The sequence below is a fragment of the Electrona antarctica genome, assembly GCF_951216825.1.
Source record: "Electrona antarctica genome assembly, chromosome: 10".
Classification (NCBI taxonomy): Eukaryota; Metazoa; Chordata; class Actinopteri; order Myctophiformes; family Myctophidae; genus Electrona; species Electrona antarctica.
The window spans coordinates 23,575,054-23,593,025 of record NC_136791.1 but is presented as its reverse complement, the minus strand read 5'-3'; the positions used below and the strand labels follow the sequence as shown (position 1 = coordinate 23,593,025).

The 17,972-nt window shown below is 41.3% G+C and overlaps 2 protein-coding genes across 3 annotated transcripts in view; both read right to left on the bottom strand.

Annotated features, from left to right (window-relative positions):
* sar1ab (secretion associated, Ras related GTPase 1Ab) overlaps window positions 1-15,557 on the bottom strand; it is a 69,202-nt gene extending 53,645 nt beyond the window's left edge. Inside the window, exon 1 of one of the 2 annotated variants that reach the window (XM_079513028.1) lies at window positions 15,438-15,557. In XM_079513028.1, the coding sequence (XP_079369154.1) occupies window positions 15,438-15,530 (93 nt within the window). In that variant the 5' untranslated portion in view covers window positions 15,531-15,557. The remainder of the gene's footprint in view (window positions 1-15,437) is intronic. The other variant, XM_079513029.1, reaches the window with a different exon arrangement.
* zcchc24 (zinc finger, CCHC domain containing 24) overlaps window positions 9,371-17,972 on the bottom strand; it is a 97,248-nt gene continuing 88,646 nt past the window's right edge. Inside the window, exons 3-4 of the mRNA XM_079513023.1 lie at window positions 14,280-14,444; window positions 9,371-9,988 (exon numbers count right to left, since the gene is read on the bottom strand). Coding sequence (XP_079369149.1) covers window positions 9,875-9,988; window positions 14,280-14,444 — 279 coding nt within the window. The 3' untranslated portion in view covers window positions 9,371-9,874. The remainder of the gene's footprint in view (window positions 9,989-14,279; window positions 14,445-17,972) is intronic.

The following is a 17,972-nucleotide window of genomic DNA, read 5'->3' as shown; positions in this document are numbered from 1 at the left end:
AAAAAAACTGAATACATTGTACATTTTATTTTAAATGACCAATAAACTTGAACTACTTGTAACTGGGGGAACTAGGCTAATATATTTTACGTTGCTCCCCATTGTGCCTAGCATTGGCCTGCCTGCACTCGCTATGTCTGAACATGCAAGCTGGTATATGAGATATTTTTGGCGAAGAGATTTGGTTGGGCTTCAAGAGGTCAAAAAGCAGAGGGGGCCAAGAACAGTCGTATACTCCTATACTTTTCAGGATTCTAATACAAACTGCAAAAATAGCAGATCGAGCTTGTGGATCTGCTACTTTTGCTACTTTTGTCTGGCGTTTGTAGTATGAAGTATAGATAGCATTATGAAAAATCAGACCTGTCTGAAGAGAGTGGTGCAACAGCACCCCCTGTTGGCTATTTTTCGTGCTCAGATAGACCCAGGGTCAGACCCAGGGACACACATAGCTGTCTATAGTAGTGGTTGTACCACTCAACAAAATAAGAGCACAAAAACTGTTTTCTGGCAACGATATAGGCTATAGGGTTTTGAGTGGTTACGTATTTGAAATCAAGTGCGGTTCATGTGAATGTATCTGCCTTTTCATCAGGAGAACGGACAGAGAGGGACTTGATTTCTATGAAGCCCCCCCCCCCACCCAACCCCTAAAAAAAAGTTCTCCATTACACAATTGGCATGTTTAAACCATTAAAGTCCTCATCACCATAATCCATATGCCCAGTCTTATGTAATCCATCCATCCTGCACATGTACTCGCCAGACACAGAGTACCGTGTCTATATGGAAATGCACACGTGGACACACATGGACGCACACACACACACACACACACACACACACACACACACACACACACACACACACACACACACACACACACACACAGATCTGGGAAGTATCCAAGCAAAGAAAAAAAAGAAAAAACAAACAGCTTTGCAGTTGGCTGAAATCAGCCCCCTGGAGGGAACGCCTTGTTCCTCTACCGGTAACTGTTAACCAGCGGTGGAAGAAATACTGTTTTTATTTAGTTTTTTTTGTCAAGTAAAAGTAGAAATACCACAATAAGGAAATACTCTGTTACAAGTATACGTAAAGTACATTTATTGCAGCTTGACAGCGTGCTGTGGGTTCGAATCCCGATCTGGACGACCTTTGCTGCGTCTCACTCCCTGTCTCTCTCTCTCTCTGCCCATTTCTTGTATATCTCCATTGTCACTATCAATAAAGGCAGAAAAGCCACAACACGACGGGATACATCGCGATGTGAACAACTTGTAGTAGTATGAGCAGCATGCGCTTGATCTGAGTACCTAAAAAGCAGATCCAATTCATCCTCAAACCATAATAAATATATTGCTCATTTTATATATTCAATAAATATATATTCCATCCATTCTTGAGTTGTCCTGAGTACTTTTGAATAGCAAAAGTATAGAATGGGGCTTATGTACAGTATGTTTTGTAATAACAATCTAAATCTGCAAAATTACTAGTAACTAAAGCTGTCAAATAAGTGGGAGTAAAAAGCACTTTGCCTCTGAGATGCAGTGGATAAAAGTATAAAGTATTGAAAAATCACACCCGTGTGAAGTGAGGGGCGCTCTTATCATCGTACATCATCATCATGCATCATCTCATACTGGACAACCAGAATGCCTGTTGCCACAAATTTACGTCATATTTGACCTAATTTCTCCTTTCATTGTCGATGGCAAATATGAGATGTGTGGGGACAAGATGACGTACATTTTCCCTTCATTGTCAAAGGCATTTAATGTTTGTGTTGCGGACATTTTGTGGAGACAAAAACTGTATATAGCGCCCCTCAAAAATCACACCCGTGTGAAGTGAGGGGCACTCTTATCAAAATCGTACATCATCATACATCATCTCATTCCGGCCAATCACATTTTGCGTCTTCACCTTCGTCATAAATGTTTGTGTTTACACAAACACTCAAAATTGTCCATTCATTGTCAATGGTATTTAATGTTTGTGTTAGGACAAAATTTGGGTTACACACACAGCAAAAGCTGGACATAGGAGGGGCTATCGTCGCCTCAAAAATACTCAAGTAAGGTACAACTTAAGTACCTCAAAATTGTACTCAAGTACAGTCCTGAAGTAAATGTACTCCAGTAACTGCTAATGTAGCCGAGTAGAGAAGGCAAGTAAATGAAAACCACAGAATAAAACAAAAGCAGTTTTAATTCAATATGACTTTTCTTTTTATTCATCAAACTCACCAACGGCACTGAAGCACTAAAAATGTTTTCCAAACTAACAAATAAGGCACATTTTGGAATGCCATTTCATGGACGTGAATAAACAGGCCTGGAGGGACTTTTCTAAACATCATGATCATGCTTTCCCGAAATCCTTTTCATCCCAACCTCAGGTCCGCATTTCTGTCCAATTCAGATATTACATTGTTGCAATAACAATACGCTCAAAAATTATACAGACATCAAAGGATATAAACATGACTTTCTAATTGACCACATACGCGCGCGTGTTAACACATTACATTCAGTAACTAGGTATTATTTTGTATGGGTTTACACACTATCGGTAAATGAAATATTTCATGACTATAGCAACGAAGTCATTGACGATGTTAAAAAACAACAAACAAAAACAAAAACCAATACGTAGCCTAACTATGCCACTGTGCAGAATTTAAATAAGTGTACATTGCACAATATATTTCATTCAAAACCAAACTCATGCACATGCAAACTCTAAAATAGTCCTTTGTCACACATACTTTATGCACAGAAATACACACTTCCTAAACTAGGAATAACACCATAGTCTTTTTTTAATATATATACTGTATATTTATAATAGTTTCTTGTCATTGCTGCTTTAAGCAAACTACAACTCACAGTTTAACGTGCTTATTATAATACAGTGGTGAGTATACCGGTCACTATAATAAAGAGAGAAGGATTCTGCATGTTAACACCATAGTTTTTTGCTTATTCACCGATATTTCAATGGCACAAAGAATTTGATAGACAAAACATGTACGTTTCTCTTCATAACATTGTAATAGTTGCATACAAAATTAATAAATGCTACTGTATGGACGCAAGATGGCAGATCACAGGCATAATTGGTTACACAAATTAGCGCTTGGATATTGTGGCTTATTCAACACGATAACACCATATAGAACAAAAAAAACACAATGGCTTATAATTGAGAAAGGGTATTAATTATGTACCAGCTTTTTAATAATATTCTATGTAGACAATAATATTTCCTTCTTAGTGTAACTTTGTTGCATATTCTATACAAAAAGTGTGGTAAAAAATCTTTCCATAAATATTTCTGTAGGATAAGCCCTCAGATCATTGTAAAACGTAGAAAAGGAAAAAAAAACTCCCAGCTTGTTTATTTCTCAGCAATAGGCCCTTCTTCACATAAAAAAGCTTCAACATTGCATAACACTTCAAAAGAGCTACTATCCTTGAAAATCATGGCCATCGAATATATACATAAAACAGTCACTATAGTAAATATCTTTGTCAGGGAAATAACTCTTTGAGTTGTTGCAAATTGCTCTTAAAATTTCAACATCTATTAAGTTTTCCAAAATACACATATTGCTCATAGAAAATAACAAATTCAAACTGAAAAGGTACTAGAAAAGTCAAGTATACAGTCTGTAATTCAAGGCAACATACATCCGATAACAATTGTAGAGATTATTTTCAAATTATAGCATTTATCTGTCACTCCCATAATCCATTGGTTCCTGATCTGCCAGTTCAATGGCTTTTTTTTATGAATGTCTTGCACAACATTCAAGACTCAAGGAGATTTTATAGAGCTATTTTCTCATTCATGTTCTGCCAGAACTCTCGATAATCCCGAAGTATTGTAACATAGCTGTGTTCACAAGGCGTTACTGGTATTTACTATTTTCACAACCAACACATTACAACGTAGAAAATAGATAGCATACATACTATTACGTTTCAGATGAAAACAAAGTAGACTTAACCACATGAACCCTACACTGTGCCCAGAACAAGTTCAGGTGAACATTCTGTGAGAACAAAGTAGACTTAACCACATGAACCCTACACTGTGCCCAGAACAAGTTCAGGTGAACATTCTGTGAAAATAGCCGATCTATTGTGAGTTTGTACAGTAGATCGGCAATGTTCAGGGGGGAAAGGGGGACCAACTGCGGTCAATTAAGTAAATAGGGTTTAAATGGATAATATAATTGAGACTAGATTAGTGTCATCATCACACAAAGAAACAGAAAGAAGCCATTAAGCTCAATTTGTACTCCCGTCACTTGCCGCCAAGAACTGACGCTCTTGACGGGAAGCGACCCCTACGTCGTACTTTGGAGTATAAAGTAGGATTTTACAGTACTGAAAATGGATTGTTCCCAACAATGTAACGGGTCAAACGAGAGTCCTTCACTCAACCTGCTTAAACCGACTCACTGACATGCAAGAACGTGCATCACTGGTTTTGCACCGACCGGGACTTTCACTCTAATTCAAACATCAAGTGCTTTTATAAGTAAATTGGTGACATCCACTGCAGTGGATAGTTACCATGGTATCTTCCACATGTACTGTGAGTGTGAGGGGCATATACTGTGAAGACATTTTCCTGAGGGCAGCTGCAGGCAGCATCTTAATTCTGGGTGCACGTGTTTGTTACGACGCACTAACAGTCCGACAGGCATTAGTCCGACACCCTTATTTTCAAGTTCAACTAGGGCTAGAGTTTTTGGAAGAACCTTGCATTTTCAGCTGGGAAGAACCAAGTCTTTGTGTGTGTGTGTGTGTGTGTGTGTGTGTGCGTGTGCGCGCGCGCACGCCCGCCCGCCCGCCCGTGTGTGTTTTTTTAAGTAATCAGTGTTGTGGTTTTCACAAAATCCAACGTATACAAGATACAAGGCATGCAACACGCTGTAGTGTGTGCCAATGCAGTCTGTCTAAGAAATGACATGTTTTGGTTTTATATATATATTCTTTATGACAACAGACCACAGTGGGATATGGTTATTGCCAGCTGGAAATGTTAGTTTAGTTCATGTCTCTAACTCAGCAAAGGCTGTTGAGGTAAATGCCACAATGACGGGTCATATTCTCAATGTTAAGAGTGGGAATGGTACATGTTCTTTATGATCTGTCTTCACATCTTGAACCATAAAAGCATAAAACTTGGCCAAACTTTGCTACACATCGCTGTTAGCACATGCTCATGTTTCACTCCATCTCGAAAGCCCTAACCCATGTCTGAATTATTTATAATGTCAAATGTTCACATATATACAAAACATTTCTTGGTATTTTAAAGTGATTTACATTTTTGTGTGTGTGTGTGTGTGCGTGTGTGCCTGTGTGCGTGCGTGCGTGCGTGCGGTGTTTTGTAAGGTACATGCGTTGTATCATATAACATGGACCAGATTGTATCAGTCTAGAAATACATGCATCCTCAAAAAAAGAAAATCATTCACAAAGTAAGAATTTCCATAAAAGTAAGAACCTTTATAATTATAACCTTCATAATATAGACTACACGTCCAGATTTCCCATATAGTACTTTATGAGCTAAAAGTAAATATAGGCTACTATACAATGTTTCTAAACAGAGGATAAGATGTGTACCTCCCTTCCATTGTAGACATTGGTTTATATTAGTAGGGGGGGGGGGCATGAAAAACAACCACAGGGGGTAAACTTAACCCATCATCACTTTCAGTTATGTCCTCGGATAATCCAAATCTCATCCCATCACAAGTCGACCTGTCCTGTCTGTCTGTATTCCACAGCATCATGCTTCATCAACATTAAAGGGATATTTCACTTTCAAAATAACCTTTATTTCATCGTCTAGTCAGGTTTATGTGAATACATACCTCCATTTGAACCGTGATAGATTCATTGAAAACACCCAACCTTTATTTTTTCTGGTGACTTATATTGTGCTTCTAATACGTGAGGGCTGAGTATTTTCAATTATTACTGTTTGGAAAAGAACCTCCTTCAGGAGGAGGCCGGAGGAGACTAAAACATCAAAAATATTTTTTTTAAATAAATGAAAACAGTGAATGAAAAATGAATCTAACATGCTTAAAATGGAGTTTTAAGTTTGTATAGGAAGGGGGCGGGGCAGCTAAAATGAATATCAAATATCTAAATACTGAATGGAGCAACTTAAAACCTGTCTGGGGTGTTCACATGAGGCCTGAGTAGACGATGACATGACTGAAAGTTTTTTCTGAAAGTGAAACCTCCCTTTAATTTAATCTCTGTCGCTCGACGGTGTCACCCGCCGCCGAGGACCGATCTTTAACCACATGAACCCTATAGCGGACCCCGTTCCGCGGTGCCAACACTTACTCGAAAAACAGCGCGAGCTTGTAGATCGGCTGTTCTCGGAAAGAGATGTTCCGTATATTATGGAAATACCAGCGAACCTATAGTACAGATCCCTGCCGGATCCGGGTCAACTAGGGTGGTTTCTAAGCTGTATGTTGAGATCATGGTCGTCCTACGGAGTATATTTATAAATCAGTCTTAGACTCTTCCAATGCATCACCTTCTTCTGGACGTTCCTTATAGAGTTCCACTATAAATCAGGGCGTTAACCTTTCAGCTTCACTGTAACCTCCCAACGTCTAATATAAGGCATCAATAGGCGCTTGTACTGTACTTAAATGTGTGCTTTTAAAAGTCAAATGAAAGACATCATCTCCGGGTGACGCGTTTTGCGTCTAATTAAGGTTTTTACAGGTGTGAACATTCAACGGTCTGCAACCAGTTTATGTTTGGTAATGTTACATTTTTGAAAAATAACCCCAAACAAAACTAAAAACTAAGCTCACCGATCGCTTTGCATATCAAAGTTGGACTATGAATGTACAAAATCACCGGCATGGGAACTACTGTTATTGCACTGATGCCTTTTGGAGAAAACAAGTACAATGTTTTGTGAAATGATAGCAAGTTAGCACTTACGTGTCATAATTGTACATAAACAAGGCTATGTATGGCAAGTTGGCAACATAAATAAGAAAGGTAAATAAACCACTAGCTGTTATCTATGCACAAGAACTATGCTTAAACCTACAGTAGTTTCTATATGGACACGTGGAACGCAGTAACACAATATTGTACATGACGGAACAAAAAAAAGAGAAAACATTTCTATAAATGTCCCAGTTAAAATTCAAATTGCACACGTAGACAGCAAGAAAAATAAATAGGCCAAAATGTAAAGCCAGGGATGAACACTATTATCACATTTATCCCTCAGTTAATTCACAGTTAATACGACGTGCTGCTGACGGACCCAACGAACCCGACGACAACGTCGAAGGCCTCGCGCACATCAGCGATTCCCAACCTGCGGGCCGGAGCCCACTGGTGGGCCGTGAGGATATTGCAAGTTGGCCCCCAAATAATTGGCAAAAAACACTACGATTTTATGATAATATAACAGTAATATATCTATATTTTTTTAAAGTAGGAACTTAAAAAGTATACTATGTTAGTTCCATTGTGCCGAGTCGGACCACAATCGATCGATTGATCGTTAAAATAAACAAGCTGTGCCCTGAAAAACAAAGGGCTGCCGTGTTAAGTGGTCAGATGGGTGGTCCGCGGAACGCTTTTTTAAAAACATTTTCGAGACGTACGTGCGTGGGACCCTGACCCAGAAGAGGCTGCATGGGAACCACTGATGTGCATTATAAAATACCATCATTAACGAGGCCCTGGCGTAACGTTCAACACATCATCACCACGCACTTCACTTGGCAGGGAAACGGAAGGCAGATCTCTGTAAACACAAAATCTACAAAAACCCCAAAATGAGGTAATTCATTGTGACCAATAGAGTGCCACGTTTCAACGGCGTCCTAAAAGCAGGAAGTCAGTTCGTCATGGGTTCCCCGGGACAGATTTCAAAGCTCTTATTTCCCATAGTTTACTTTTTATTTTTATGTTTTTTGGAATGCAGAATATAAATTGTACAATTGTAAACCATAAGCCTAAGAGAGGTTCACTTTTTGTTATATGATACGAATGACACCATACAGGACTTTTTAAAGTCATTAAATGCTTTTTGTTTTTAATTATTATTAACAACTTTCAACCTGTCGTCCCTATTTTGGACATGCCATTGCAGGGGCGACATCTTAAAATTGATTATTTTTGTTCTTAATTACATTTTCAGAAGTAGCGGATCTACTGCAAGCTCCCGATGTGTCGTGATGCAACGCATTGTGAGCTTGTATTATGGCTATTCGCGTATAGTACACATCATACTTGATGTGATACTACAAAGTATACAGAACTTAAGTGATTAATTTCCAAAAAACGTGTGATTTCATGTTTTAGAACAAAGCGTGTGCAGAGCCTTGCTTCAGAGCTTATTATCGTCATTTATCCCAAGCGCAATGCAAAAACAAATATGCTCTATGAACATACGCCATTTGGGAAATAACTCTTCCTACTTCTGGGCCTCTTCCAGCTTCCTTCACAGGTGTTACCTATGATACTAATTATGGCTCTGTTCCATTTACTATACAGTGGTTCTCAAACCTTTTAATTTCAAGGACCCCCACAACTCTGAGAGTGTACAAATGGAACCAAATTTATTTCCATTTGTACACTAGAGTTACACACCCGTACGGGACCATTTGGAACCCATTCAAGGACACTTTGAGACCCACTGGTGTGTTTCCACTTCCAGTGAGCCAACATGCGCAATAGCAGCACCCTCACTCTCTTTGACCAGAATGGTACAGAGCCTTCATTAGTATCATCATCGGTAACACCTGTGTAGGAAGTCAGAAGAGGCCCGGAAGTATAGGAAGAGTTATTTCCAAAATGGCGTATGTGCATAGAGCCTATTCATTTGTCAATGTGCGGTAGGAGCCCATGGCGTAGATAACGTCCGCGTTGGATGACGCCACCTCTGACGTGGCATTCTACTTCGGTGGCAATACTGTCAGCGACAACGATAAAACGTGCCTATTGCTAGTATTTCATTGCAGTGATCAGTTGTCGGTACACATACTTAAATAAATGGTTAATGTGGTTTCTGGTACATCAGGACCTGCGTTAGCATTGAGAATATTTACACTCCTTGATTTTGGCAAGCTTCTTCTTTTTTGTTTTCTCCTTCACTTTTCACAAAAGAGCACTTTGCGGCTACGAATCACACGGGATAGTGATTGATCCCAAGTCTATATAGGGCCTACCCTGTAATGTTTCATTCCTGATCCTAATCTTGGGGGGTGGGGGGCACCAATCACGGGGCAGGAGGGGAGGGCTGTTGAACTGCTGAAAGCCTGCGTTTGTGGGTTTTTTGGGGGGGGGGGGGTTGTGGGGCATTCTGGTGCTTTCTGCTGAGGATTGGGGAGGGGGCAGGTTGTACCAAGGGGGGGTGCTACTGCATACTGATTTAGGTTCTGGAACATGAGAGCGAAGGAGAGGAGGAGGAGGAGGAGGAGGAGGCGGGTCGGAGATGAGGTACACTTATAGGACACTGGTTCTCAACGTGGGGTCCGCGGACACCCAGGGGTCCTTGATGGGGGGCGTTGGTTCCAGGGTGTCCCCGCCAGGTAAAGTTAGGAACCTAAAAGAGACTCTCTTATAGGTCCGTAACTCAGAGAGTGCACAGAGGAGTGACAAAGAATGCACCACTCCCTGAATTAATTGAACACTGAGGCATTTTGCAGTGTATAGATGCGCTGCATGGGGATCCCAGAGGAAAAGAGAAACAGTTTGATACTGGGGGGGGACGTTGTGAGAGGCGTTGCGGGGGACAGAAGGGGTTGCTCTGACATGAGCGGAGGGAGCGCGGGGTGATGATGGGGTCATTATTGCACGCGGCGGCAGTAGTAGCCCAGCACTTTGCATTTCTCACACAGGTGTTGGGGATGCTCCTTGCTCTGGTCAGACACGTCCAGACCGTCCGGTTTCTCTAAAGGCCGCTGAGGGGGGGGAGAGAGAGAGAGAGAGAGAGAGAGAGAGAGAGAGAGAGAGAGAGAGAGAGAGAGAGAGAGAGAGAAACATGAGTCACACAAAAACTGTCGAAAAATTACAGAGAAAACATGCTTTTTACCCAACACCTGCACGCACGCACGCACGCACGCACGCACGCACGCACGCGCGCACACGCGCACACACGCACACACACACACACACACACACACACACACACACACACACACACACACACACACACACACACACACACACACACACTGCCTACTTTATTTATTAATAACCAGACTCCACTGAGCTGTATACGCAGCTGCTTATTTGACCACAATTCGTTTTCTCTCAAACAGACCAGACCCCACACTTTATTTCTTTTCTTCTTCTTCTTCTTTCTTTACAATTGCTTGCAGAGATATGGCACAGTGCCGTCACCATATCAATCATTCCTGTTTAACGGCTTGGTATTAAAGAAACAGCTCCAGCAGACATTTGACAATAAAGGCCTGCGATGATAATACCAGCAAACTACACTTGGAAAGGTTTTTCTTGGACGCAGTGTGAAGGACAGAGTACATTTCTGAGCCAAAAAACCTGGATGTTGTTTTAACAATGCCTCTACAGGACTTTCTTTCCCATCTATTGTTTTTTTCTCCTTTTCCCCCCAACATGGCTATTCCTTCCAAGCAGACCAACTGAAGGAAAGCAGGTTACCCTGGGTCATCGCAAGGAATTATTTCTGTCCTCAGTTTGTCTGCCAGCTAGGAACTGTGAGGACTTCACCGATAGAAGTGCCACGCACTTCCAAGTTCCTGTGGAAACTTCGTTAAAGAAATCAAATGTATCTGCCGTGGGTGGGTGTTGTTGGCAAGCAAAGGATCACGTGATAAAAATCTAAATGTTATATTATGCTGTATATAATCTGGATTTATGGAAGAGCAAAGGTGCTATGGTGCTTTTCATTGATTTAATAAAGGTTTGGGGAGCGCCCAGATTATCAGTCATTTAGTTTACATCATGTTGACTCTTCATGTGACTTAAGGTGTGTTACCCGTTCAAATCATATCATATAAATAACGGTAATGGGTCGCACACACCAAGACTGCATTTCAGTCATTTATTCTTGCATTTTGGACAGGAAACGTTTTGGCTATCCAGCCTTCACACTGATGAAGGCTGGATAGCGAAACGTTTGTCTCCTGTCCAAAAATGCAAGAATAAATGACTGAAATGCAGGGGTGTGTGCGACCCATTACCGTTTACATCATGTTGTCATAAGGATTAACCACATGAACGCTAGAGTCCCTGTTCTGGGAATGTCATTCTAGGCGAACATACTGTACCCTGACGAAGGCAGCGCGTTATCGCAGTTTTTAACTTCTATTATGAACTAGCCACTTCAATAAATGCTCTTTAACTTTTTTTTCACCAGAAGAGTGCCTTGGTTTCTGCTTCCTTTGCTCAACATTCCAGGTGATTATTTTTCAAAGTGTCAAGAGTTTGGAAGCGCTCGTTTTTCAATAAGGCAACGACCTACAGCCTCCTGCATTATGTGTAATTTAGAAACAGGTGGTACGCAGGGCCGCTGAGTGATTTTTAACGAGGGCCTTCAAACTCCAATGCTTCGCTGCTCAATCTTTTGCCACTCAGTCTCTAGATGAGGGAGGCGTGTTCCGGTGGAAAAGTATGTGATGCATGTGCATATACTCTATAGTGGACATACAGTACGTTGCACATCTAAGCTTGTGTGTAATGACGCGCTGTGTGTGTGTGTGTGTGTGTGTGTGTGTGTGTGTGTGTGTGTGTGTGTGTGTGTGTGCGCGTGCGTGTGTGCGTGCGTGTGAAAGAGAGAGATTGGCAGTGGTGTGGCTGCACCTGGACTTCATTGGTAATCAGTGAGTCTAGGAGAAACTCCACTCCAGGTCTTTTAAGCGTTTGCCATCCTGTACTGAATGTGTTTGCTATGTGTTACCTAACAGGTTAAATGCCGACAATTTACGGCCGTCTTTCAGGCTAGACTGCCTATGTTTAAAGTTACCTTTGAACAGCCAGTGCACCGACCGCTGAGTTGCTTGTCATGAAAATCCACTTTAAAACGGTGTTGTTGTAGTGTAGAAAAGTATTCCATAGCGGCGATCACAACAAAAGACCGGGCAGTGCACGGCTTCTTCCTCCGGCAGATTCGCCATTGTAAACAATAGGGACTCAATTTCCCATAACCCTTTGCACGTCGGAGCGACGGACCTTTTTGCGATGACGTCATCAAAATGCGTCTCATATCCCATTCTGTCCGGTGGATATGACTTAAAACTGATTTAAAAACGTGAATTAAACAATGAAAACATAACTCGGGCAACTCGCGAATCGCAGGGAAAGTGTTCTACAATTAATTCACTCGGGCAACTCGTGAATAGTAGTCAAAGTGTTAAAGTGTGGATATGGGAGGCTTTTAGCGTCACAAGAATACAAATGGACCCATATCGGGTCCATTTGGTTCCATCTTACAGAATTATGGGTCCATTCATTTCAAATTCGGACCCCCTGGAGCCACCCCAAGGACCCCTGGGGGTCCCCAGACCCAGATGACTTTGTTTCTTTCTCAGGTAGTGTGCTGCTTGGCTTATTGTTTTAGCATAATGGCCATCCCTACGATTTGTGCTCAGCTTTTGTAACCTGATTTAGTCCAGCTGCTTCATTTGGCCCCGGACCCCCATCTGAAAATATGTTGTGCCAGGGACCCCCATAGAAGATTAAGGCCTCATTCACATGTATCAAACACCATCAAACAAGTGTTTGGCCTTTTTTTTTTTTTTTTTAGGCCACCACAATGCTTTTCCAATGGGAGTCACATGGTTTGACCAAACATTTGTGTTTGATTGCTGATTGCTGGTGGTGTTCTGCCCCTCCCGCCCATCAAACAAAAATGTTTGGTAAAACCATGTGACTCCGATTGGAAAAGCATTGTGGTGGCCTAAAAAAACAAAAAAAACTACCAAACATTTGCTTGATCAGTGTTTGGTACGTGTGAATGAGGCCTAAGAGTTAAGACGAAGAACCATTTAAGTCCATCATTTATTCTGATCCCTCCCCAAAAGCCCCATCTGTCCTGACCCCTGTCACCCCCCAGTCATTTATAAATGGATACTTCAACTCTTCTTGTTGAAAAATGTCAAAAAAACATTAAAAACTAGAAAGATTTTGTGCAATTGGATGCTTGCGTTCTTCCACCACTCCTGCAAACTGCCTGAACGGCATAAAAAGCCATACTCTGCATATGTGAAGCCCTATTGGCTGGTGTAGTGTAAGGGCTTAACACCAGAACGTTGGAAACAAACGAAAACAACGGCCGGGAAGGTGACAGAGAAAGAGTTTTTTGGAAAAAATGGGAAAAAAAGGGAAAGATGCACAACGGAGACGGCCAAGGAGCAGCGCTTGCTGCACCTGGCAGTTATGACTTGAGTCATTCTTATTATTGTCACACAGTTAAGAAGGCTTTCCAGAAACGTAGAAGTATTTCATTGCCTGCAATGAACGGGACACTTGAGACTATTTTATCAAGTCATAAGATTGATAACGCAACTTGTATTTTTTTAATACCATTTACAATATTACATTAATGCAACTGAAGTGCTTTATAATCCAGCGATGGAGCCAAATATCTCTCGGTTTGATTTTCTCTTTTAATTTTAACGAGACGAGCTGGATCTCCCCCAATACCATAAGCAACCACACACACCACTAATGTGACCGCATTCCCCTCACAGGGTCTGGGCTCAACTCAATGTTGGCTGAAGGCTCTTTTTCATAGTTTTTTTTTACCATTTAAACATTTTAAAGTAAAAGACTTGAGCAACCTCAGGTCTTAGAATGTTATAAACATTAACATGTGAATATAGGTATGCAACACTTTTTCTGTATGTATGATCTTACTTACAATGCATTACAATGTATGACTATATAGACAGTTAAAAGTACTCATATATATTAATATATACGAGTACTGTCATTAATATATATGAGTACGATCATCATTAATATATACGAGTAATGTCATTACTTTAATTAAAGTAATGACATTCCTGGAGGTGTAGGAGTAAATGTTTTGTGGTGTTCTGGTGCATATAGAGTTCATATTTAAATTGTCACTTTATTGAATGCACCCAGTGACTTATAATCACACTATAATGCATTATAACAGTGATTATAAGGCATTATACTGTATAATTACAATATGAGAAGGTTTGAGAAACACTGTGCATATATACACATCCGAATCCAGTATACCTGCTTGTGCGGGTACACGTTGATGTGGCACTTGATACATTCTTGTCCCATGTTGGCCCAGGAGTTTCCACTCATCCACTTCCTCTTGCATTTGGGGCACTTGTACTCGCCGAAGCATCTCTTCTTCCCTTGGTACGGAGTCAGCCCTTCTCCCTTGGGCCGGGCCTGTGAACGACAACACACACACATTGGTACGGAGTCAGCCCTTCTCCTTTGGGCCGGGCCTGTGAACGACAACACACACACATTGGTACGGAGTCAGCCCTTCTCCCTTGGGCCGGGCCTGTGAACGACAACACACACACATTGGTACGGAGTCAGCCCTTCTCCCTTGGGCCGGGCCTGTGAGCGACAACAAACATTTAAAACAAATCCAAGACGGTTTAGTATAATATTAAAGGATTTATAAAAAATACATTTTTCTTTGCTTTCCGTTCCCAGACAACGTTTTCGGTGAGAACAAACTATATTCAACTGCCAAAAACTAAATGACGGAACATTGCGGTAACACACTTTATTTCCCTCCCCCCTCAATGAAAGTACAGACGCTCTTCTTTCTTTTCAGATATTTGGTGTTTACATAGTCATACAAGAAAATATTCTGCGGGTCTTGAAAGATTAGTGAAAAGTAAACGCTCTAAAACGCTGGCAGCGGCTGCAGAGTGTTCTAGTGGAAACTATGGCGGCAAACGAGTTAAGATAGCAGTGATGTATTGCAGAATGTACCGTACATCACGGCTACCGGTGTTTAAGGTAGCTGTGAGTGATATCATCGCCTTCTTTAGTGCTATTCTCGCCTCATTTTTGAACTCTCCTTCAGGAATTACAGTGCAGTATATTCCTTCAGCGTGGTGAAATAAAAAACACATGATAATAATGGACTGTGCAGGGGTTTTTGACAGGGTTGTTGTGTGAGCTAGTAGAACCGAACCTTTGTCATGCCAAGCATACACATCCAGTTTCATCATCACAGGGCCACTCCCTACCAGCGCTGGGAAGTGACTAAGTACATTTAGGCCTACTTAAATGGTAAATGGTAAATGGTGCATTTATATAGCGCCTTTATCCAAGGCGCTTTACATAGATTGTGCATTACATTCACCCATTCACACACACACTCATACACCGATTGCGGCGGAAGCCATGCAAGGTACCAACCAGCACATCGGGAGCAATTTGGGGTTCAGTGTCTTGCCCAAGGACACTTCGACATGTAGACAGGAGGAGCCGGGATTCGAACCGCCGACCCATGGATCATTGGATGACCTGCTCTACCTCCTGAGCCACAGTCTACTTAATTACAATTTTGAGATATTTGTACCTTACTTTAATTACAACATTTGGATCCGAGATGTAGTCGAATAGAATTATTATTATTATTAAGTATTGGACTTTTAATTCTATTCGACTACATCTCGGATCCAAATGTTGTACTTTTATTATTAGAGATTATTTATTATTACAAAATAATTACATTAACCAAGAAACCACTGCGACCCTATATACACTTCGGCTATTTGAAAATAGCTGATCGTGAGCTTGTAGATCTGCTATTTTTATATTATATATGGGCTTTTATATTTTTAACACACATATACAGTTGAAAACGTCTGCATAATGACTACTTTTACTTCATAGGTATATCTTTGTACTTTTACTCAAGTACATATTGAATTCCGGACTCGTAACGGAGTATTTCTATATCGCGATATTGATACTTTTACTTTTAAGTAAAACATTTCAGTACTTTTTTGCACCACTGGCCACTCCCTATATACAGTATAGCCATTTAGGACAATATATACAGTAATATACAATATAGGATTGCGTCATTGAACATTTTACTTCCATTACAGCTGTGTGAAATTATTCCTGTTGATTCTCAGGAGAGAGATGATTACAACAAGCCAGTCAGCCATGAAAATAAAGCACTCTGGTGCGCACGCACGTGTGTGCGCACGCACGTGTGTGCGTGCGTGCGTGTGTGCGTGCGTGCGTGCGTGCGCACACACAGCCATGAAAAAGCACTCTGGCAAGAGCAGCGTGTTATTGGGAGGGAGGGGTCGCATCACATCACATCTCTAAGTGACGTCATGCTGGCAGCTGCACGCAGGCGGGCCAATCAGCAACATGTTGCTGTCGGGCCGCCAGGCCGTGGTGGAAAAAGTACACTCACATTGTAAACTTAATAAGTAGGGTTGTCCCGATCACGTTGTTTTTGCTCCCGATCCGTTTCCGATCATTGGATTTTGAGTATCTGCCGATACCGATTTTTCCTGATCCGATTATTTATATTTTTATAGAACACTTATGCCATATCACAATAGTACAATATGACAGTCTAATGTCATCATATGGATATAATATTGATACTATAGGGATGTCCCGATCACGTTTCTTTGCTGCCGATTCCGATCATTTGGAAAATGACATGATTGGCCCTATTAATAATAAGTAAAAGTAGGAGTTCCGAATTCAACATCTTTCTTAAAAGTGCAAAAGTATTGGTATAAAATGTACTTAAAGTTCCAAAAAGTTGAAAGTATACTTGTTATGCAGAATGTCCCATTTCAAGTTCATACTACACACACGAGTCACACGAAAGCATCTAAAGTATAGCAGATGTGCATCCATCCACGTAGCGTTTCAGGTATAGCAGATGTGCATCCATCCACGCAGCGTTTCCAGCTTGCTGATCTGCTACTGTAGAATTTTGAATCCTGAAAAGTAATAGTTTTGGACATAAGAGGTTTCCACCCAGCAAAGATGAAAAGGCTGAACAGACTCCTTTTCAAATGGCCAATTACCCTATTGTGCTGAATATAAGACTAAATACGGGGTCGTATTATAATCGGGGACTAGACTATTTCGTCTTCAATGTTCTTTTTCCAAAATGAGTCTTGAAAAATGGTGGTCGTCTTATAATCAGGGTCAGGGACGGATTAACCCCCACGAGGGAAAACTTCGTGTTTTTTCATGTTTATATCATCTTTTTTTTACCTAAATTTAACAAAATCAACGACCAATGAAGGTCCCCAGGAGCCCTTTTCAGGGCCTCAAACCCAGTACCGTGCGGTCCAATTTCCTCAAAGGGCTCCTGAAAGCCAAGGGCCCCTGGGCCACGGCCCCACCAGCCCAATGGCTAATTTGATCAGATTCATCTTATATTCGGCACAATACGGTAAAATAGGTTTAAAGTGCTGATGTAGCCTATAGACGAATCCACAGAGGGGTGCCCGACCTGGGCGCAGCTATTACTGATAGGCCTGATTAGCTACACCTGGGCCTACAGGGCACTGACTGGATTCATGGAGCAGTGCCTTGTAGGCCAGGTGTCTCTAATCAGCTTAATAGTATACACCTCAATAATGGCTGCGCCCAGCAAGGACACCCCTCTGTGAATTTGTCTATAGTCACTTATTTTGGGCGTTGTTCTTAAACCTGGCTGCTTATTTCTCTCACAAAATCTGGCAAATACGTGACGGATATTTTTTATTATTCGAGTGAGGAGGAAAAAATGAGGTGGGGAGCAGCAGAGAATGATCTATTTCATATACAAAGTATTCATGTTCTGGTGGCAGCTCTCCAATGGGCTGGGGGGAACGCGTGCACTCCGTGCACGCACACACACACACACACACACACACACACACACACACACACACACACACACACACACACACACACACACAC